Genomic DNA, 23,078 nt, shown 5'->3' with positions numbered 1-23,078 from the left:
TACCTAGGATTTCTGTCGGCTAATGTGTGGTCTGTCAGGTTTTGAAAATGGGCCGACAATCGGCTGACAGCTCTAAGATCGTGTAGTGTGCGCTGGGCTTTATACTAAGGAAATGAGGAAGGGAGGAGTCAGTGAGAGCACCGGAGTTGAGCCTTTTTTCATTCGGTGTCATCAACAGAAAGAGAAAAAGGTCGGGAGAGACGATAATGCCGATAATTGAAATGACGTCGATAGTTTTAATTTATCGTACGATTAATCGATTTATCGTTTATCGCGACAGGCCTACCCATGTGTAAGAGGAATAAGAATAAGTAGTCAATGATTTATAAACCAATAGGGGTTTCTCTTAATCTTAAGTTTGTTGTGGATCAGAGAGATATAAAACTAATTGTTGGTTCCAGTTGTTCTGGGTTGACTTCTAGATTTGTACAGTACAGTATGAAGCTAAATGTTGTTTCTCCATGTTTGATTCCTGTTTTGGGTGGCTAAGTAAACTAACAGGAGTTTCTCTGGGTCTTGCTCCGCTATTAAAAGTATAAAGCTAAATATTGGTTGGTTCTCCATGTTTGATTCTTGTTCAGGGCTGCTTTTTGTAAGTTTAAAACTAGATGTATAAACCTCTTCTTCCCTGCTTGGCATAAGTATCACTCACAATACCTCGCTTCAAAATGCTCTACAATGATGGCCAAGGCTGGGCTCACTTCAGTCAAAGACAAACGGAAACAGTGCTCTTGAGAAAAGAAATCAGTAAAGAACAACTTAGGCTACGTCCCAAGGTCAGGTCACCAAATTTAGTTGGAATACCTTGACGCAGTGCTACTTGATGTGCTATTGGCTGGAATTTGCAAAACAGCCAATCTAAGAGGTCCATTTATTTTCCTTGGTGCTCTGAATTGAGCAGAACGAGATTTACCAACCTAGATCTCTGTTCAGTTGAAGTGAACTCTGGTGCGGTTTGAATGCATATGTAAATGCCAAGGGGACCAGAGACCGCTTCAAAAGCAGGAAATTGACTTTCTGGGTAACCAAAACAAACATGTCAGTCTTGCGCTAGTGGGAGTAATGACTCATGGTCTTTTACCAACGACCGAAGAGAAGTCCTACAACTGCTAAAATCTGAAGCTGCTCCATTTTTGTTTCACAAAGAAGGAAGAACGCTCATGTCTCCTTTAGAGGATTTTGTCGTTTCGTTGAGTGGTTCTTGGTGCGGCGCCACCACAGGTGAGGTGGGGGAACAGGTTTTTCAAAGGTTTGGATTGTATGACGCAGAGCAGTGTGAAGGAGAACCAACCAACCGATCCAACCAAGTCTTGATTGCTAAATGTGATCACAAGAACATAAATTTCAAACTTCGCCTTGTAAAACATATTTGCTTTAAAACAATCAAAAAGCTACATTTTAACTGTCCATTTGGTAATTCGCTAGTGTATGTCAGTTTTTTCAAAAGTCGACTTTGCCTGTGAACAAATTATAACGGTGTATGTATGGATGTTTTCAAATAAAAGGTCTGCCAACAACTTACACCTAATTAGCGTTAAAAAAAAATCTAATTCAGCAAAAATAGTTTTAAATCATTACAATCACTTCGGTTCAGTGTATTCTTCTATGATGTTATGACTGTCCAGTAAAACAGTTGGCCTTTCTCACGAAGTGGTGCATATTTTTTTTTCCTGATAATTTTATGCCGCCGTGACTCAATTTATAATATTGAAACAGATTTACTTTGAGTCCCTCTTTTCTACAACTGTTTCTCCCCAACAAACATTGAAAAATACAACCCACATGCGGGTAGATCGCACTGTTTAATGCGACACAAATACACGTATGAAAGTATGTTGATCTGTGGAAATACCCGAGTGGGAGTGTTGTGTGTGTTTACTGACATACAGCGATGTAAGATGTCAGTCCCATGTGTTTCGGGGACATTTTTATGTAGATTTGTGTCTGCATTCAGAATGCGGGCATGATGAGCTCCTTTGATTATCGTGTTTAGCCCCTGTAAACTGTCAGCTCACTTTCATATGTGGTTTTATGATGTATTGAGCGCTCCCTTCTGATTTGTGTTGGGGTGGGGGGGACATATTTCTGTTTCTAACTGTGCTGTGGTCCAAAACTAACGAGGCGACATTCCCGTGGGACGACAGAACGTCAGGGAATATGAGAAGCAGTTGTTGCTTGATTTGAGTCTCGCTTGCATATTTTGGTGTCGGGGCACTTTTTCCAGCCTAGTGGTTTCAGATTAGAGAAATATTTTCAACACCCGTTTTAAAGATGTTTTTATGGGAAACCTGTTTGTGCTGTTGCTTCTATGCGCCTGATTTCTCCAGCTGAGCTTTTTCAAACTAGCTTTTTGAAAGGAGCACTGTGCCTTGCTTTTGTCTAACCAGCTTTAGAAAATATTACCCTATTCCTAGCTAACGAAACTGCAGAAAGGCTTATATTTCATATATGAGTTGTTGACTCTTATAGGTGTCCGACATATAAAGTTGCAGGAAGCAGATTTCCACTTTCAGCAGCTATGAGTCATTTTTAACTTAATTTTTTAGCTTCTTCAACAGAATCAGACAAAGATCCTACATCATCTGCGCCTAGGCATTAATGTAGTCAAATGTCGAGCCATCTGTTTCAATTGGCGTTTGGACCTCTAAGCTTTTTCACATAAATGGATTAACAGATCACCATTTGCCATCTTTTATGACAAATTATCCACCTTTGCGCATAGACACACGCGTCTAGATTAATCTAGAGATTGAACACATTTGTAAGCAATTCATTACATAAAAAACCCCAAGATGTACATCTTTGTACAAAAACATCTTTGGAGAAATCAAAACCTTGCACCAGGGATTGTCTGAAACGGCCGTCAGAGCTCCCTGGTCTCCACAGAGAGAAATGGAGACCAAGCCAGGTTGGCTAGCCTGCAGTCTGTTGCTTTACACATGTGGCATTCTTGTCTGTTAACATGCAAATAATGGTTTACCCTAATAACAAGTAGTGGGACACTCTACTTTAATTTCCTTGTTGTCTTTTGAGTTCCAGTAGAAGATCACTGTAAAAACATGCTTCACAATCCCAACCAGCTGATTACTGATCAGTACCAGCAGCAAAGTTAAAAGACAGCAGCCTCCTTTTATTCCTATTATTAAAAAATATACAAAAAAGCACAAAAACTCCAAAGAAAGTTGAAAGGGAAATAATGAAATGATAATAATTAAATCTGGATCAATAAGGCTGGGCAAAAGCAACAATGACAGTTTTTTTCAACAGAGTTTTCAAATGAAATGTTTTTCAGACAAACACTTGGCTGCTGGAGGAATGTTGCAGTGTGTGTGTGTTGCAGTGTGTGTGTTGGGTGGGGCTGGAATGAATGCATCTCTGATCTGCAGAGCCTTCAGCTGTTTCTCCCAGGCTTCGTCTGGAGGCTCACACTCACATACACACCCCTTCTCTATGTATGAGGACCCAACGGAAACCAGACTTTTGCACTCACACCCCTAAACTATCACAAACGTATAATCGTTTAAAAACAACTCCATTCTCCCAGGAAGCAAAGATGAATCAGGATGCTTTTCGCTTCTGCTTTTCTTCTTTTTTGTGATCGTGTTCATCAGGAAGCAATCAGAATCAGACCGCAATCAGACCTCTGCGTAAATGGTTTACAACCACAAAATGACCCACAACTTCTAGAGAAGTCTGCGTGGATGCGTAACGGGAGCCAAGAGTGGTGGGATTGTGATGTGATGCGCTTCACTGACACAGACTTCTTTCATAATTTGATAATTATAATTTTCAGCCATTATTTACGTTCGGATTTACCAGATTTTTTTGACGCAGATTTACAACGCGTGTCTCCAGTCAGTGAAATAGAAGTTGGATTAAAAATTATCATAATGTCAGTTTATGCAACATCGGTCATATCATCATTAAAGGTGTGGCGATCGATCGTCCACCGATCATAATCGGCCGATTTTTGTGAAAAAGTGTATGATCAGTGATCGCCGATCATTGTCTCTTGTTGCCAATCACCCAAACCGATCACCTGCATCTCATTTTGCAACCTGCATGTGCAGCTGGTTATTATCTATTTTATTGCTGCAAATGCGCCGCAACATATCCTAAGTGATGTGGTGAGGAACTGTAACGCTCTGAGAGTGAATGGGAAAGTTTGCATGTTCAGCCAAAGAAACACCTTGGGATTGAAGCGCATCAACACAGCAAATCTAATATGACGTTTATAAAACAAACATTTGACAGAGTTTGGCTACATCAAGGCTCCCTGCAGGCAAAAAAAAGGACATCCGGAGCAACCAGATAGCAGGTAAAGCAGCGCACAGCTACCAACACTCACCCGGATTAGCATCACTGTCAGAAAGCTAAACAGATAACCCAAAAATAATTCAAATCTTCGAGTTGGTGGTGTAAGAAGCTGGTTCTGCTTTCGCTCTTGGACCGCCTCTACGCGCTACGGGTAGAAATATTTCATAGACTGTGCGCCGTTTCTGCTCCACCCGCAGTGAACTCTCACACTGAACGTCTGCTTAAAGCTGCAACAGGTAACTTAAATAAATTTTAAAAAAAGATTTTACATACGCATTAAAACTTTTGCTATGTAATAACATGAGATCATATCATCTCATGATGAGATGATTTTTTTTACATCTCTGAAAAAAAATAATCGATGCCTTCTCCCTGTGTTCTGCATAATTACTCCACTCAGTCACAACCAGCCAATCAGAACCAGTATTAATCAGCTAGCCGTGCTCAGGACGTTTTGATTAAATAACTCAGGATTGTTTATTTTGATGCAACCTGCATTTGACTCTGAATGAATATTTATTTTTTCTTGACATTATTTGATATAGGCAGTGTTGTGAGATTTATTTGACTTATGCATAATTTATGAGGACCGACTGTTAAATATTATTTTACTGATTGCAGGTTTTTGAGTTGTCTTTTTAACTGAATAGCTACTGTATTGTGCCTGCAAATATTTTGTAATTTAAGTTTAAATTAGGTGAATTTATTGCCAGATCATTTTTCCATTTAGCCAGATCACGTTGCAGTATTTATACCAAAAGCGAAAAATTAACAGCCAATCCAGGTGATCCAGGCAAAGATTGGTGATCGGCAAAGATCGCCCTCATGGGTGATCGGTATCGGAATCCGCAGCAAAAAACCTGATCAGAGCATCCCTAATCGCAGTTGTATATTTTCCTGATATGCTGCCTGTGATAAAACAGGGTAACTTTGCAGAAATGCATTCCTGGCACCTACTGAAGTCTTTGCCAAATTGAGGAAATATCCAATGTATTGCTAGGAATTGACATCTTGACTCCCCTGTGGTTTCTGAAAGTTCACCAACATGGTGAAAAGAGGAGATGAAAGAGAATTAGTTAAGATTCCTCTGTGGAAAAATACAGTTTCCCTTTTAAAAGGCTTTTTACATTCATGTGCTTCCTTTGACTTAATTTTTAAGCAAAAATAATCATCTTCCCACTGGAACAACTTCCACACTGAGGAGTGTTGCTGCCAGCTCAGCCCGGTAACGCAGAGGTGGAGTGTCTTTGCTGGAAAATTATTGGGTTTTTTTCAGTTTCTGGGGGGCCGCAGTAGTCATTATTCATCCTAAACCACCTGGATTGTTGCCAGTATTTGATAAAAACAGTGTCGTTTTGAAACAGATGGCGCATATCCAAATAATAACAACTGCATTTATTTAAAGATGTTTATTTGCCCCTTTACTTGCCGATAAACGTATAGCAAGTAAATAGGCAAGGTTGACCCTTTTATGTCATCTTAAGAATTTTTTACAGCTAATCCAAACTTAAACCTGGTTTTAGCTCCTCTTCCTCTGCCTTCCAGCGGCTGCACTGCAGCTGTTTCATTCAGCTCTCCGCCATTAGAAGACGTTTCCGTGCTTTTACGGCAGGTTATGGGGAACCTTTACAGACATGATTAGTGTACAGTCCTATGCATCTGTGTTTACATTTACAGTTTATGGTCATTTAGTTTGACCACAAACCAAAGGAAAATGCTGTACCACACATGCTTGCTGCATCCCCAAGCACATTCCACGATACAGTGTGGTCCACGCTCGTGGCTAACCCAACAAGGGAAATTAAAGCCGAGGTTTTGACACAACAGTCTCTTTGTGTATTAGAGTCTGTCATGCTGCCATCCCTCCTGTTTGCGCTGTACGTACTCTGTGGCGTCTGTCGGAAACATCCTCACGTTCCTCCTTGTTTCTCTGAAGGTTCTCAGGGAAGGTTTAGTGTGAGTCAGAACCTCCCCTGTGCTCTCTTCTTGTTGGAACCGAGACCTTTGGCTCTCTTAAGTTGCAGAAACAAAAACAGACAGTAAAGCAATTTTTTTGGCTTGAATTTGATCTTGTGTTTCTTCCCTCTGTGTGTATTTATATCTTTTCCAATCACTGCAGCCTGCAGAAAAGTGTCTAAAACTTCTCGTAGAGTTCTGCATTCACTCTGAATGAGAGCTAAAGTCTCTCTGTTTTTGATACAGGTTGATGTAAGGTTAAAATGGAGGAAAGTTGGATACATTGACGTGGATTAAGCAGGATAAAACGGTTACACATAAGAAAAGAATGAAGCGATTTTACTGCATTGAAAAAGAGAGTTGGAGAGAAATTGATGTAAATAACAAAAACGGTCTGGCGTCTCTTTAGTTCATTTTAATATGGCGGACTAGAGTACAGTTAAGCCTGTTCACCCCTTTGACATTGTGTACCTATGATTTAGAAAGATGTTCTGTAATATAATCCTAGTCCACTTTAAGGAAAATGTGGTTTTATGAATCCAATAAATAATATCAGTTTGGTTTGATCTGGGAGCACATTGTATCATATTGCATACAAGTCATGGATATCAGCACCAAAAACAAATTGGTCACATATTACAAAATGTGACTTTTGTAAAAAAAAAAACAATTTTTTTTACTTATTTGTTGGAACTGTCATTATGTCGTGACAGTAATTTTTTAGATAATAATCTGTGAAATAATTTAGCTTTTCTGCCTTCTTTCTCCGCTAACTAGAAACAACCAATCAGAACCAGGGGGCGGGTCGTAGCGCTGTCGATCATGCCCCTGTGAGCCTGACATGGTGGCCATGCTAAGAATAGTTAGCATGGCCATCGATGATGGCCGATAAATAGTTTTCCTGCAAGTTGTTTCTCCACCAGTGGCACATTTAACAGCGCGTTCACGAGGTTGATTGACAGCACTTGGACTGATTGGTTGTTTCTGATCGGGAATGGTGAATTTCTTCAGACTGTAATGGCAGCACAGGGAGGAGGTGGAGGAGCTCAATCTTTTCATAGGTTGTCTGTTTTAAATTATGCTGTGACAACATGGTGACAGTTTCATCAAATATGTAAAACGCATATTTTTAATAAAGGTTACATGCTGCAGCTTCAACACAAAGTTAGCTGGTTGAACCACAGTATTATTTTGAGCGAAGTTCAGAACTCAGAGTTTCTTGCGACTGCTCAAAGACCTCCGATGTTCCAGGGTGGCAGTGCTTCTTTGACTTCTCAAAAATAAAGATACAATTCAATATCTATATTGAGCCATACCAGCAAATCATGAAAAAAAGATTCCTAGGTCAATAGGTGCACTTTAAGAAGTTAATATTTCACCCATACTGAAATGGTGTGTGTCAGGAGGGGTGTCAGGAAGAAAGATAAATGGCAACACTTTCATGAAGATTTTTTTTTTTTCAAAGACACTGATGGATCAATCCTGCTCCCAACAGGCCGCCGACCTTTTAACCCAGGCTGTTGTTGTCGCTGATCACCGGATCTAATGGCTTCCATAACCCACCAGAAACGCACAGCTGGAGGCCGTTCACGGGGGTTTGCGTAAGTGACCCTGTGGACGCCCTATAGTCCTATAGTCCACGACATAACGTCCCAAAAATTCAGTGCTCGTAGATGCAAATTTGTGAAGTTGAGACTGTGCTTGGCAAACGGTGTAAGAGCTCCAAGCAGTGCACAAACGTCCTTTTGTTCCTCTGAAGATATGTTTAGCTCTCAAAACTTTCCAGACCGGGGTTATTGGAAGAGCTCCTGAATAGCAGAGAGTTTGTATTTCTATATTTGCCTTCGAGATGCAGTTAAGAATCACCGTTTTGATTGTGTTCCCCTTTACTCACTCAACAGTTATGTCCTGGCTGCTCTGCCACCCACTTGTTGGCAAAGGATATTTCGGCCTACTGAAGTTACAGCCTTACGTTATTTCTGTAACCTTGGTGACGTTTTATCTGCACTATTTTGTGGGTATTGTTCATTTCTCTCTTTTGCGGTTTTTATCAATTTAATACCTGGCTTTTGTTTGGTACAGAAAGCAGTCATCTACCACAGGATGGTTCAAGCTGATTGTCCACTGGTACTTGCCTCGGGCTTCGTTTGCAAATTTATAAAGAGAAAAGAAATTTCTGGGTCGGCATTTTGCTGAATCTTTAAGCTACTGTTAGCATATTTCCTGTTTTGATATGACTTGTTGATCCAGTTGTCCCAATTCTTAATGTGCAACAGAACTTTCAGAAAATGTGGCTCTCCTGCTTCATTAACAGAGTGCTCCCTTTAAACGTCTTACAATTTAATCATTAGTTTTTCATCTGCTCTCCATTCACCAGCAGTTACCGTGTCTCTTTAATTCCCTTAAAAGAAAAGCAAGGAGTTTTGGTAAAGAGATGCAGTTAAACAAATCCATGTGTATGTACTGTAGTACTTTTTGCAACCTATTACAAATATTAATGTGTTGTTGTTGTTAGAAATTTGCCACACAAAATATAGCTGCACTATTTTTTGGGAATACTGCTGACAGATTTAAAGACAGAGTAACAATTAGCTGCATTTCCACTACAATTGTGAGCAGAAAATCAACAATTTCTCATTTGTGGTGTTTTTACTGAATAAGAAACGCATTTCTTTTTAGATCACATGTAAATAAGTTTGTTCATGTAATTAAAAGCCAGCCACACCATCCTCTTCCTACCGCTTCCTGTCATCACCTTCGTGGTTTGCGCCATTGGCAACATCCGGTAGTTGATCATGTGACTTGTGTGATGCAAAAAAAGTGTTTCCATTGCGAACTAAACCAGTGTTGATACAGCCACAAAACCACCTCAACCTACAGCTAATACTTTTGATTGAAAAATGAGATTTTTTCCAAAATTGCCGTGTTTCCATTAAGCAAATTAACTTTCAAAATGTCAAATTGCTCAGCTGTACGGTCAATGGAAATACAGCGACTAACAAGTATTTGGAAATGACTTCATGATGAACTTCTGAGCCAATCATTTAGAACCAGGATACTTTCCCTTTAAGTATTTCGTGACAAAATCCACGTCTCTTTAGATATATTGTTCCAATATATATGGCTGGCAAGAGTCTTTCTGTCTCTTGCCAGCCAGACGTTGAAAAAAGGTCAGATGTCGCAGTGTGAGTGTCAGGCTTGTGTGGGTTAAGAAGTCACCGACGTGTTTGTATGTGACGGGGTTGTAGCGGTAGATTATGGGAGTTCAGAGCCATGCTACGCGGTATGATGGATGGGATCTAAGTGACAGGTTCGCGTTTCGTCAGGGTCGGGGGTTAGCGCGGCGCTGCTGTGCGACTCTCCAGAGGGCTGCGGCTGATGGCGCTTTGATGCTGCCCGCAGCTCGGAGACGGTAACGAGGGGCTTATTTTAACAGATTAAGTTTGACTTTAATGGCATTAGTGGAGCTTAAGGTGGTAGGAACGTCTTTGGTGCAAAGCGGTGGGGTTTCAGCAGGGGACTTTTCCCTGAGATCACTTGTCAGTCAAACAACACAGACGACACACAACTTCTAACTGTTTTTAAATCCATCTTTCTGCCTTTTCTTCTCCATCTTTTCATCCTTTGTGTTGTTGGATCCCTTTTCAATCAATCAATCAAATTTTTATTTGTATAGCACATTTCAGCAGCAAGGCATTTCAAAGTGCTTAATGTTGATGTTGATGTTTAATGCCTTTTATCTCTCTATAAAGGGCATTAAAGGGCATTAAGCTAATAAACTGACGACAATAGTTTCTTTAACAAGGGAGTTCAAGCCTTCCTTTAGCTGTTTGTTTTACATGCGGTATTTCACAGCCACTCTTGTGTAGATTAATGCATCTGTGTGTGTGTGTGTTTTGTTTTTTTAACGCAAAGTTTAGGCGACATCTTATTTAGAAAATTGCAATATTTAGTCTCATTTCTGCAGTGCAGCCTAGCAAAATATACAGATGAAGAAGTCCAGCAGAAAGTGACTCCGGCACATTTTAAATAGTCTCCAAACCGGCTCTGCATTGAAAACAAACAGAAGAAGTTGGTGCTGTCGCAGTTCAGATATATGCTGGGTCGGTGTGGCTGTGGAGGAATGCCCACTCCGCTTTCTTTAATGTCAAGTGGACACATCTGCTCATGGAAGTAAAGGCTTTCAGTAGAAATGGGCAATATTTTTTCATACCAGATATGATTTTATGACCTGCACAAAATGTATTCAATGTATTCATATCTTTAAATATGTGTAAAACAAAAGACAAAAACTTTAATAAAAAATTTCAATCAACCCTTCTGTGAGTTGTGCAATGCAGTATTAAAGATAGGCTACGAGAATTTTTGTTTTAATTACAAGAATATAGTCATAATATTTGCATAAAAAGGACACAATTTTACCAGCAGATTGTCTTAAAATTGCAAGAAAAGAAGTTGTTTTTAATGAGAAAAAACTTGAACAATTAATTTTCATAAAATTGCCTCTTTATTCTTCTAACGTTCCAACTTCAGCCTGGCACTACTTCGACTGCGTTTTGACTTTATTTTCTTAAATAAAGTCTCAGCCTGATTCTTCTATTTCGACGTAGAGTTGACTTGTATTCAAAGTCCAAACCAGTAGAAGCTGTGAACCATGCTCGTCGAACAAGATGGCCGACCTGGACGTGCTGGCATCATTCTGACCTATGAAAACCCAAGGAGTGAATTGGTTAAAAAAAAATCCAGATTTTTCCAAAAAAACCAAAATTGTATTAATCTATAAATACGATTAATCAACCAGTCCAGCAAAACTATCATCTCTATTCACAAATGCTTCACTTTTCTGAGTCGTAAGTCATGTGGGGAATTTCCGATTGACATTTTATGTCCCACGTTTTGGATTTGGTCGTTTGAGGTGAAGTATTTGTCTATAACGTGTCTCAATCCTAGTTAACGTCATCCCACTCATGACGTCTGAAATCGATACAGGGAATAAACGCAGCTCCTCTGCCTGAAGGAAATACACAATGTAATCTGCAAGATAAAACTTTGCTGTCATTTATTCACATGCTGGTGTTCCTCCATGTGATCGCGCTCACAGGATCGTTCTGTGGTTTCCAGTCTGCCCGCAGAAGGTCATAAAACAATAAGTGACTTTAAAAAAGTCAGGGTTGGGATTTTTCCCCGCCCTCTAGCCTGTTCTCGTTTAGCTGGTTATATTTTCTTCATGTTCTGTCTGTTCCACTTCACTTATTTCACCCGTTCCCCCTTCTGTCACTCCGCCATTGAATTTGATCCAACTGTCGGTGACCCGAGGTCTCCGCTCTCCTACGAGGGCGTGTTGCTGAAACCTCATCCCCAAAGGGAGTGGGGGCCGTGGAGGAGCTTATCCGTCCGGGGGCATCATTGTCTCATTTTGCTCCTCTAGGCGTTTCCATGGGAAGGCCGTTTGAGGACAGTTGCAACACCCGGGATCAACGAAGCGCCACTGCAGCGCACATGCAAACATGGATCTGTCTGCTGGTCGCTTTCGTAGCGAGCGTGGGAGCTTTCTTTCCTTTTCCATCTCGACGGCTCCCCTCCTCCCGCCCTGATAAAGAAGGCCTTGTGTGAGCGTGGGTGTGAGGAAGCGAGGAGAACCTCACATGGCTCAGACTGGAGGGCAGAGGTTGAGGAAGGGTGTGTGTCTGTGTGTGTGTGTGCGTGTTTTTGGGAGCAGTTGTATAAGAAAGAGGAGCTTGTTTTTCCATACATGCAAGACATGAGGAACGTTATCCTATAGGTGTAAGGAAAAGGCTCTTAGAAATGTTTAGTGCCTTTTTTTAACATGTAGAGCTTAAATGAATGATTAGGACCTCATTATGATTTCATGAAAAAATAAATGAAATAAATTGAACTGAATCCACAGCAAAACCATAAAATCTCATCAAGTATTTTTAGTTCAAATATCTTAGAACACTTGAAATAAGACAAACTCGTGTATAAGTAACTTTTCAACAAAATGTATGTAATGTAATGTATAAACTGCCTCACTATCGCCCTCTTTGGACTACTACTGGAAACTTTATATCTCAGAGTAGAGCACAGCTAAAGTACAGTGGTTTGAATTGGAGGATGTGCTTTTCTGTAAATGAATGCAGAGGGTAATGCCAATCTGTTATCACACCTTATTCCCACTGAACGTGGCCAGGATTTCTTCTTGTTTAAGCTCAACTTCCATTTGGATAGTTGGTAGTAACCCCCTCACCACATACAAACACTGAGTTTATGTTTCATTCCCAGTCCTTAGCCTCACTCTGGAGAAATCGCCACACATAGAGCAACTCCAACTTGGGGCAATAAACTCCCCTGAACGGTCAGTGGAAATAATGGCGAATTTAGGAGCTGTCCAAACAGGAAACGTGGGGAATAACCTTCAGAGCTTTTTGAAAGAAGTGATAGTGAAACCTCCAGCTCCCCTACTCATGTTTCTGCACATATTTTACTTTGGGGACATGGTCATTATTCATGGGAGCCCAACAGACAATAGCAAAAAAGGGCTGCCGTCATGTCATGGTTTTCATGTCTTCATTCAGTGTTTTTCTTTCATTTTTTGTCTTTACCAGTCGTTTCCATCGTTATGTTCAGAGAGAAATGAATGACATCGGTGTTAATTTTGACTTGTCTGGTTAACTGTTTACTCACTTGGAAGTGAGTAACGAGGCTACGCAGAGCTTAATTTCCTCAGATGTTGGTGTTGAGCATGGCTGTAATAAACAGGAAGTGGAGGATGAAAAACCAGCATGGACCACAAGTCTCAGAAACATGAAGAGAGATTGTCAGGAATGTGTTAATATCAGGCAACTTGTAATTGTCAACTAGCATTGACGGTGTTGTATGCTAACGTATGCCGACAGCGGGAAAAAGCCAATCAGTCATCCAATCCATCTCGCTACATGAGAAATTGCTCGGCAAATGCGTTTCCTTCTGCCTTTAACTTTTTTTTGGGAAAAGCTGACAACTGGCTCAAGCTAACATAAAAACGTTTTGTTAATAAAATTGAGGAAGTTATCTCGAATTTTGACATTTCCATCAACCTTTTCTAATCCGATACGTCAAAATACGCATTGATGGAAACATGGCTACTGTGTGGCAGAAAAGTAACACTGATCATCATCGACCAAGAAACCTGATTCTTCACAAGTCAGGAAGAATGTGTAGGGACCCACTGACAGTAGCTGATGGATACAGACCCATACTTCCTCCACCTGAAAGGCTTCATGCTAACTTTCATCGAATGAAGCACCCCAACCGCTTACCCTCGCTGTTACTGTAACATTAAACCCCGTCATTTACATTAAATCTATTCATTTATGTTAACGTGTCTTGATTATTGGCCTCGTAGGCAAGTCCGGTTCCCACAGCGTCACTGTGTAAACAGATAGCGTTACTATGACGCAGGAAATACAACCACACATACATGCATGTGACCTCCAAAGCATTTCTTGTTACACATTTGTCTTGTTCATCATCTCCATCACAGTTCCTCAGACAGCTGTTGCTAACCTACAGACCCAGGCTGATCACTTTTACTACGTAGTCTGTGATAGAGATTCAGAAGATTCAGGGTTTTGTTTGTTTTTGTTTATCTACCTACCTCTTCCCTCCATCTTTTTCAGAAATTGGCACTGTACCATGACACAAACCCTCAAAAAGCAGCTCCTTAAATCTAAATTTGAAAGGGTGTGTTTGATCTGTGCATGTTCGAGCGTACAGAGAGGGCATTCTTTCACATTTCCCATGTGCCGGGGCTGACCTCACCCAGTCTGGACATCCCACGGCACAGACGGCAGCATGGCACAGACTCACACACACCTAACACTAGGCAGGCAGGCACATTGGTCAGGTCATTTGCTTATTTTATGTACACTAAGAAGAAAACCTCCTTTCACCAGATGTTAACATAAAAAAAACAGAGGTAGGCTGGTACTTATCATCCTCGGTGATTATTTGGCACACGAGTTGTTTCTGTGCTTTGTGTGCATACAGTTGGTGTATGCTCTGCTTTGTGACTTTTTTGGGGGGTTGCTGTAGGGGTTATTAATGACATATGAATGAAAGCACATGTTGTTGGGTACGGTTAATGTGTATCTTTGGCTGTAGCTTAAAAACTAACACTTGTCCGATTCAGATCTGTATTCATTTCCAAAAGGGCAATTCATTTTTACAGCAAGTCATAGTAAAAACAACAACACACCGACAATTAATATTTAATTAGAGGGCATGGCACTAAACTCTACTGCTTCAAACGATGGAGGTTAAAAACACAGAATCTGTCATTCTAACAGTGCTGGTAAGACTAAAAAGTGAGCAGTAGGTAATGCAATAAATACATAATATTTAAAATTTTAAATCCCTCACTTTGAGACAGCAACACACACAACTGTTTCAATCAACTACAGTTATTTAGCCATTTCGTCCTTTCCTCATTGATTCGTTCAAACATGGTTGAAAATCATTGCAATGTTACTTGAAAGTTTGAGGAATATTTTATAAATCTTCAAGAAATCTTTAAAGTGTACCAGGTGTGTGTCTTGATCCACAAGGAGGCGATAATTCACCTAGTTGCTAACTAGCATGGGGCTTTTCAAGGCCAGGTTGAGTTTTACAAAACCATCGTAGAAAACTGGAACTGACCGGTCATCTGTCTCCGTTGTTTACAGTTTGCTAGGTAACAATTACAAAGTGGAAACTTTGGCCATTGCTGAGCAAAGGCAATGTGTGTGTGTGTGTGTGGGTGTGTGTGGGTGTGTGTGTGTGTGTGCGTGTGTGGGGGTGCATGTGTTTGTGTGTGAAATAGGGGATTTGGGAGTCTACTAGAGCTGACTGAAAGGAAAGAATCATAATTGATTGTGATTATTTTGGTCAATACTGTCATTAACATTGTGCATTTCATTCACCTAAGCAACAAATTTGTATCTGTTCCAAATTGGCGTCGACTCTTTGTTTTGATATGACTCTTTGATGATGGCACTTTAAAGTTAATTGAGCATGAACTAAGGTGCTTCACTCACTTTGCTGCACTTTGCTTCAAGTGTAAAGCTTTTAAGGACTGGAGTTTCAGCTACACTCAGTTTATTCCTACAATTATTCTTAGTTTTACCAAATTCTGTGACTTGTTTAGACATGCTGTTTTCAGTCTAATTGTTTACTGAATGAGGGTTTATTTTTTCTTTTTTTGATCAACATTTAGTGAAATAAATACACATTGTAAAAATGTTATTGTCGTTCAACATATTTGTTTTAAAGATGTTTGTGATCTTAAAAAAATTTGTTAACATTTAGTGGCCAATGTTTACAACATTCAGCCAGGAAACGGGCAGAGAGAGATGGATAGGACTGTCATTTTACTAGAAATATTGATATTATAGCCATATTTTTGCTTGAAACGCCTTTCTGTGCCCTTACCGTTCTAACTCAGGAACTTGCATATTTAAAGATTTGAGCAGTAAATTCAGATTTTGCTTTGCAAATGTTTTCCCACACCTTGAACTTTTCAACATTTTGCCAGGTTTTAGCTAAACTTTGATTCATGTTATCAAGATTTTATTTGACAGACCAACAGAAAGCAATGCATAGTTTTGAAACTGAAGGGCGATGATGATTTCCAACTTCTTTCAAAGAAAATTAAGATCCGGTGCAACCAACCGCCTTCTCGACTCACCTTTTGCACCTTCTGAGTATCAAGACACATTCCTGGATCCGTGAGAAAGGAGTGTCCGGCTCTGGAAAGTTAGATCAACACATTTCACATTTCTTCCCCCTCTGTCTCTTTTTTTAATCTAAGACTCCTACATTAAATCTTTTTTTTATTACATGTGCCACCCACATGACCAGGAATCTCAGGAAAAAGAGATCTCGGTGGGGTCTTCCTGGGTGAAGTAAAGGGCAAACAAGTAAATGGAAAAAAACAATGACGGCTCATTTTCCGGGACCCCACACCGCGTTCCGGCAAAACCTTAAAAAGCAGGCCTTTTGTGTGATGCAAGAAGCTTACGTTTTAGCTGCCAGAGTTAATTTTATTTACCGGCAACAACTTTAAACCTCACTCTGTTGGAAGTCGGGCCTTGGTTTTCTGTCTGGAGGTGTTTGTTGTCGAGCGGCAGCAGCGGCTAACAACTTCCATCCCCTCCAGAGAACGGGGTTTTGGTTAATGACCTCATCAGCTCGCACGTAGCAACACACGCGCCATAATCAACTCTATTATTACCACTCTCTAATTATGCCCCACATGTCTGCATGCTGGGGTTGAGTATATAAAATCCACAGGTGTGTGTGTGTGTGTGTGTCGGACAAATTACAGCTCGTTCCCCTGAGGTCGTCTCCTCCCTTCCTTCTTTCTTCTCTGCCGTTTCCTCTGCCTTCTCTGAATCATTTGTTTGAGCCTTGATACCTTCTGGTGCCAGTTTTACGTTCAGCTCATTCTGCCTCACCTCCGTGTGCCTCCATCCTCCCCCCCATGGTTTCGTTTCCGTGGGAAACCGATGGATTATTTTCAGAGCTTAACGGTACATTGATAGTTTTAGCAGGACCGGGAACTGACCCCCTTCTGTGTATTTTGTAATCTTCCACCAACAGAGTTTATTTCGTTGGTGCTACATCTGTTGCATTTCTGCATAATGAAAGGTCATTTTATCGCTCTGGTGTTTTGAGGGTAAGAGTGTGTGTGTGTGAACAATATTCCACATTATGAGCAGCGATAAACAGTTGCCCGCTGAAGCCCTTTTTGGCCTCTGGTTTGTTTTTAGAGTGAAAAGCTCATTAGAAACAAGTGAAAATAAACACTGTCGAATGCCTTCGACTCAGCCGGTGCCTTTCTTGTGTGTCTGTAGCTTTAAAAAAAAAAAAAAAAGTGACTGGAAAGGGTTCAAAAACCAACGGATTAGAGTGCTTTTTATGCCGCTATGTTTCTTTCTAACTTTGTTTGTCGTTGCTGTCCTCAGTTATAAACATGTTTTTTGTTTATTCCATTTTAATAATAACCATACACATTCTTTTGCAAAAATGAATGAAAACCTTATTTTTTAGTGATGCAGATTTCTCAAGTGTTTTGAAACTTCTGTGAAAATACCAGTGCTGTCAGGTTTTAACTTTTCTACTCCATATTGAGCACAAGTGTTATTGTGCTACTGTTTTATTTTCATTATTTCAACTATATTCAGTCGTAATCAACAAGACATATCAAAACAGAGAGAAAATATTTGTTGCTGGAATGTCGTTGGAATAAGCGCAATGTAGTGTTGATGAAACATAGAGTGTTGCGTTTCTGCATTTTAAAGCTGCTTTAGTTTTTAATTTTTCAATACAAAGCCTTGATTTTGACAAAGAAACGGATTCGGACTCAGTATTAGAAAATTATCTTTCATTATTGGTATTCATTGGTAGCAAGGTGTCCGCACATCCTTAAAAGTCTTAAATTCTTTGAACAGAAACAAGTTGACCTTAGATACGTTAATCACAGGTCTTAAATGTTGCGGTGGTGGGACTATTTAATTTAACATATTCTATGTAGTGTTCGTTTTTCTCACAGGACTTTACTGTTGTGCCAAAATTTGAGTCACAAATACATTTTCACTGCGTTCTTTGACTCAAGGTGGTTGCAGTAACTAGCTGCTAACATTCATTGCTAGCTAGCTTGAAAAGGTGCAAATTTATCATCATGTTAGACATTGGCTCACTTCTGTCACCAAGCCACATGATTTCCTTATTTGTGATTTTCTTTTGTGTGTTTCTGTCTTTAATCCTATTAACAATGGTGTTTAAAAAGTCTTATATTTGAGTTGGTGCAACCTGCAGAAAACCTAATGGGGACATTTCTAAATGTTTCTTAAAGTGAGTAAAACATTTTGTGGCTGCAGTTTGTATCTTCAGCTTTTTAGTGTCGTACTTGTTGAGTTTTTGTTCGCCTGTTGAATCTTCCTCCTTGTATTTGTTTTTAGTTTCACCGTCTGTCTGGGATTCTGTCTTTCTGGATTTTGTTCAGTATCTCTTGTTGTGTGTGATTTATGTCTGAATTTAGCCTTGCCTCACACTGCAACACACCCATCTTTTTTTAATTTTTTTTTTTTTTTTTACTTAAAACCAGTCTAAATCATCCCAGTAATGCATTAACAATTCAGCCCTCACCACTGGGCCAAACACACACAGAGCTTGTTACGGGGGAATGAGACGGGGCTTGTGGGATGTTTTGATTTGGGTTGTTTTGGAGATGCTCTCCGGGGCAAGGTTGCCATGGGGACGGAAACAGTTTAACTAAAAATGTCTCCAAAAACAGGTTTTAAAGGAGTCGTCCTGACTACGCCATGGGATTGTTGAAGGGATTTATTATTTATTTTCTTCTTCTTCTTTTCTTTGTGTGAATGTGCCCTTGTTAGCCTTCCAGCTAATTTTTCCTCATCTGAACCGAATCTCATCTTTGCCTTCAGATCGAGGATGGAGGAAAGGCTGCGCACTGCAAGAGGCTGAAGGTCGGAGATGAGCTCATCAACATTAACGGCTCCACCCTTTACGGCAGCCGACAGGAAGCCCTCATCCTCATCAAGGGGTCGTACAGGATACTGAAGCTCACAGTGAGGAGGTAAACACGCATTCAGACAACTGGAGCGTTATTCTAGCTGTCTAAAAGGGAGTTTTTGGCTAACAGAATAGATGTGCCACAGTCGCTTTTCTTCTTCTTTTGTGTTGACGTTGACTCACAGCTGTGGGAAAGGAAGGAGGACATGATCGTCCGTTCCCTGTTAGGATTCTGTTTACCTGACACATTTAAAGGAAATCTTAATAGATATTGTGTCAAGTCTGTTACTAACAAAACACGTAATGTTGGCTGGGACTCTGTGGTCAAACATTTTACGCGGTGCTCTACAGTTTCCTCTTCAGTCCTAGAGGTGGCGACGTTGGACTTGTTTGCTAACTGCTAATTTGCAAAGATAAATTTCTGTGACTTTTCCTGACCTCGACCCAATAGAACAGTTTTGGAATGAGCTGAGAGTCAGATCCTCTCATCCAGCATAAGCATGTTATGGCAAAAATAAAGCTTTAAAGTTTTCAAAACTTTGATATACAAAAATTTGAAAAAGGTGCCACACAATCTGAAAAACAAACAAACATTGCAACAACCTGGAAGGACTGCTCAATAATAAAATACCAGCTACTGTAAATGTTCACAACCTGCTAAACTAAACAGTAGTGAGGAGTAATTAACACCGAAACATCATCTTTAGCTAATCCTAGTTCAACTAACTAAAACTAAACCCTGTAGCCTGAGGCTGGAAAAAGCTGAACCTATAAGTAGTTCCTAATATGAACTTTTCTTATTATGGGGGGGAAAACACCTGCATCGATTTAAACTTTGTTTAGCACAGTTATTAAGATTCTCAGTGATGCACAGTAATGTAGCTAATGCGTTACTTAGTAACGCGTTACTGACGTCGGACCACTTTATTCAGTAACGAGTAATCTGACGCGTTGCTATTTCATATCCAGTAAAAATCCTTCTTAGAGTTTTCCAGACAATAGTGGAGCACACAAAAACATGCACAAATTACTAACGTTTTTTTTTTTTTTGTACTGTAACCATTAAAAAATCTCCCCTTCAGTTCAACCTTATAAGTGGAGACACATTGTTGATGTTACTATTATAAAATAGTTTACAATTAAGTATTGGCAAAGATCAATGTAATTTTCACAGCGTTGCTGTTAGCAGCTGCTGAAAGTAACTAAAAAAGTTACTTTTAATGTAACTTAGTTACTTTCCAAATCAAGTAGTCAGTAATCTAACTGAGTTACCTTTTCAAGGAGTAATCAGTAATCTGATTAAAGTTACTTTTTCAAAGTAACTATGCCATCACTGGTGATGCATATCAATTTCTCCTATAAATGAAATCCTTGATTTAAGCTTCAACTTTTAAACGTCATGGCCGGCGAGTCGTTTAGGGTCTGTTGGATTTTCTGATTCATAGTAAGTTTGCTAACAAGTTTGCTTGATACAGGACGTGAAAGTGTGTTTTCCCACTTCTCACATATTGAGCCTCTGTTAATATTTTTGGCTCTGGAAGAGAAACGAACAGCAGGAGCATTTCCACACTCTGAATATATATATATATATAAAACTCCAGTTGGCATCTCAGCCTTTGATTAGAGGATGTGGGTAAAACCGCCATCGCCAATCTGAGGTCGCGTAACAACATTTCCACATTTACAACCGCAGGTTTTAGATGAGCAGGAGGAGATTTTTTTACCTCTTCCAACAGCCGAGAAGTTGAATCAGCGTTGAGAAATGTTTGAACAAATGTAGCTTTAAGTCAGCTGCAGCCTAATGCGTTTCAAAGTGTAGAAGGATTTCTAGAAAAATGCTTGAAAAACGGTGGGCATTGCTTTAAAATAGAGTAAGAAAGTTGGCCAAAATATACAGCGAAAGCAAGAAACGTGAAGAAGGCTTAAAAAGAAAGTGGGTTAACAAACTAAACTGGCTCCTAAACTTTAAGTTATGGTGATATTATTTGAACATTTCTGCATCAGGTTTTCATCACTTAAAATGTTGGAAACAGAAGCGAACCATGGAGCCTTTGTCCTGATTGAAATTCAGCGCCGTGTGTAAACACATCGTCCCTCTGAAGAGAGAGGAGAAAATCCCACCTGGATTAGGTCGCATGCGTGGTGTAAAAGATTTGATAGATTTTTCAGACAGCCGCTTGGAAGCGACGTCTCTTGATCTGGAATCGGGTACGGCGTCTGCAGGGAGGTTTGTTCTGTCGAAGCAGCAGCCACACCAATCTCGAATGATAAGAATCCGCAGGATGAATAATTTGTGGCGATTTAGACGGGCTGGCCAGTAAACAGACAGAAATGAGCCTGAGGAATGCTACTAGTTATGATGAGAATGTCACTCTGTCACTCCTCTGTGTGTCACAGTCTGGTATGGAGACTGTAGGGGACTTTCCTGCTGCTGGGGTGCATGAATGTGATTCATATTTAGTCACGTTACAACTCCAAACATCGTGTTTTATTGGAGTTTATGTGACAGAGCAACACAGAATAGTGAGTAATTGTGAGTTTGAAGATAAATTATCTACCGTGTTGTCAAGTCTTGCCACTGACCTGGACTTTGACTACACCATTTTAACATCCTGCAGCTCCTGCAAAGTTACCAGGACTCCGAGATGATTAACGCTCCCCAGGCAGTTTTTTGCTAAAGAATGACTGTTTTAAGATGTAACAGTAAAAAAAAATTTTTTCTTGCAATGTACGCAAGGATTTTTCACAAAGAGTTACACTAACAGCATGATGACGATTCTTTTTGATAAAGTAGCATGTTTTTCTGTTGCGAAGTATTTGCATTTTGACATTATTACTTTGTGTAATAGTTTGATTCTCTTTATTTTAAAGCCTAAAAACAAAAATGTTTTGTTTTTTTCATTCAAAGGAGTACTGTGGTAGATTTGGTTAAAATGAGACACTTTGTTTTGTGTAGCTTTTCTTTAATCAACACACTGATGGGAACTTAGCAACTTTCTTCACAATATTTTGTGACTTTTCAGTAGGGATGCACAATATATCGGCACTAACATCGATATCGGCCGATATTAGTCATTTTTATTTATCAATCCGAAAAATAAAACTGGATCGATTTTAACAACAGACATTAATTTCCATCTTGTTGCCTTTTGTGTCTGGAAGCAGACGTAGGAGGTTGGTCATGTGTTACTTGAATTCAGTGGTGGTTGTTTTTTCAAGGAGGATAGTGAAATATATTATTTATAATATATACAATATCAGTACATACTGACTATCGCCCATAAGAGCAATATTAATATTGCATACCAATATTGGCCGACATTTTCATACCGATGCATCCTTACTTTTCAGACAAAAAAGCGATACTGAACAAAATTGATTTTTGATTTTTAAAGATTGGTGATCGGTCAGAAAACTGCCGTCGGTGCGCTCCTACAAATAACCAAATCTTAATTAGTAATTAGCAGGCCATGCCTGTCACAATAAGTAATGAATAGTTTTTTCGCATGCTGAATTAAAATGAACTCAATGATTTCCTTTTACATTATTTACCTTTTTCTCTCCGTCTTGATGAAAAAACTGGATGAAAAAAACCTTCATTCTGGTGCTTTGGTCTCAACTAGCCCGTTTCTTTCTTTCTTTTTTTTTCTGTTTTATTCATTTCTTTTGGACATTTAAAATATCATCCAGTTTATTAGACTTTAAAGTTTGTCAAAGTTAGAGAATTCTTGCGTTATTGTGCCATTACCATAACATTACTTGAAAATGGTCTCAAAACAACAAATGTTATCGCTTATCGCAATAACTTCTGGGACAATTTATCGTCCGGCAAAATTTGCTATCGTGCCTATCGTGTAGGGCAAACTGCATTGCACTTTGACCCCAGTTTTTTCACAAGTTGTATCATAGCATGTCTCTGTCTGGCTCTGAGTCGTCACCATAGCAACAGGGAAGCCTCCAGGATGGTGACGTGGGAGTTTTTAGGCCAGACAGCAAAACAAGCGGCTCGTTGAGCGATGATGAAACGCTCACATCGTGAACTCCTGGCTCTCGTATAGTTTTAACAGTGGAAAAGGCTCCTGAGTCACAAACCAGAGCTCATTACCGTCTGTTTTAATGACACGGGGGGAGAGGAGGGCATCCATGTTGGAACAAGGATGGCCTGTGAATGTATGGAGCTCCATGTTTCTTAATGGGACTTTATAAGAAATGTGAAAAGATATGAGGAGGTATGAGGTGGGTAAGACAACGCA

General features: G+C 39.8%; 1 protein-coding gene across 2 annotated transcripts in view; it reads left to right on the top strand.

The window, feature by feature from the left end:
- The window catches only part of shroom4 (shroom family member 4), a 72,795-nt gene that overhangs the window by 7,009 nt on the left and 42,708 nt on the right, over window positions 1-23,078 (top strand). For both annotated transcript variants that reach the window (XM_032582254.1, XM_032582255.1), the window contains exon 2: window positions 18,738-18,889. In XM_032582254.1, coding sequence (XP_032438145.1) covers window positions 18,738-18,889 — 152 coding nt within the window. The remainder of the gene's footprint in view (window positions 1-18,737; window positions 18,890-23,078) is intronic.

The sequence above is a fragment of the Xiphophorus hellerii genome, chromosome 14, assembly GCF_003331165.1.
Source record: "Xiphophorus hellerii strain 12219 chromosome 14, Xiphophorus_hellerii-4.1, whole genome shotgun sequence".
In the NCBI taxonomy this organism is placed as follows: Eukaryota; Metazoa; Chordata; class Actinopteri; order Cyprinodontiformes; family Poeciliidae; genus Xiphophorus; species Xiphophorus hellerii.
Note: the sequence above shows the minus strand (reverse complement) of the source record. Positions and strands in the feature narration are given on the sequence as shown.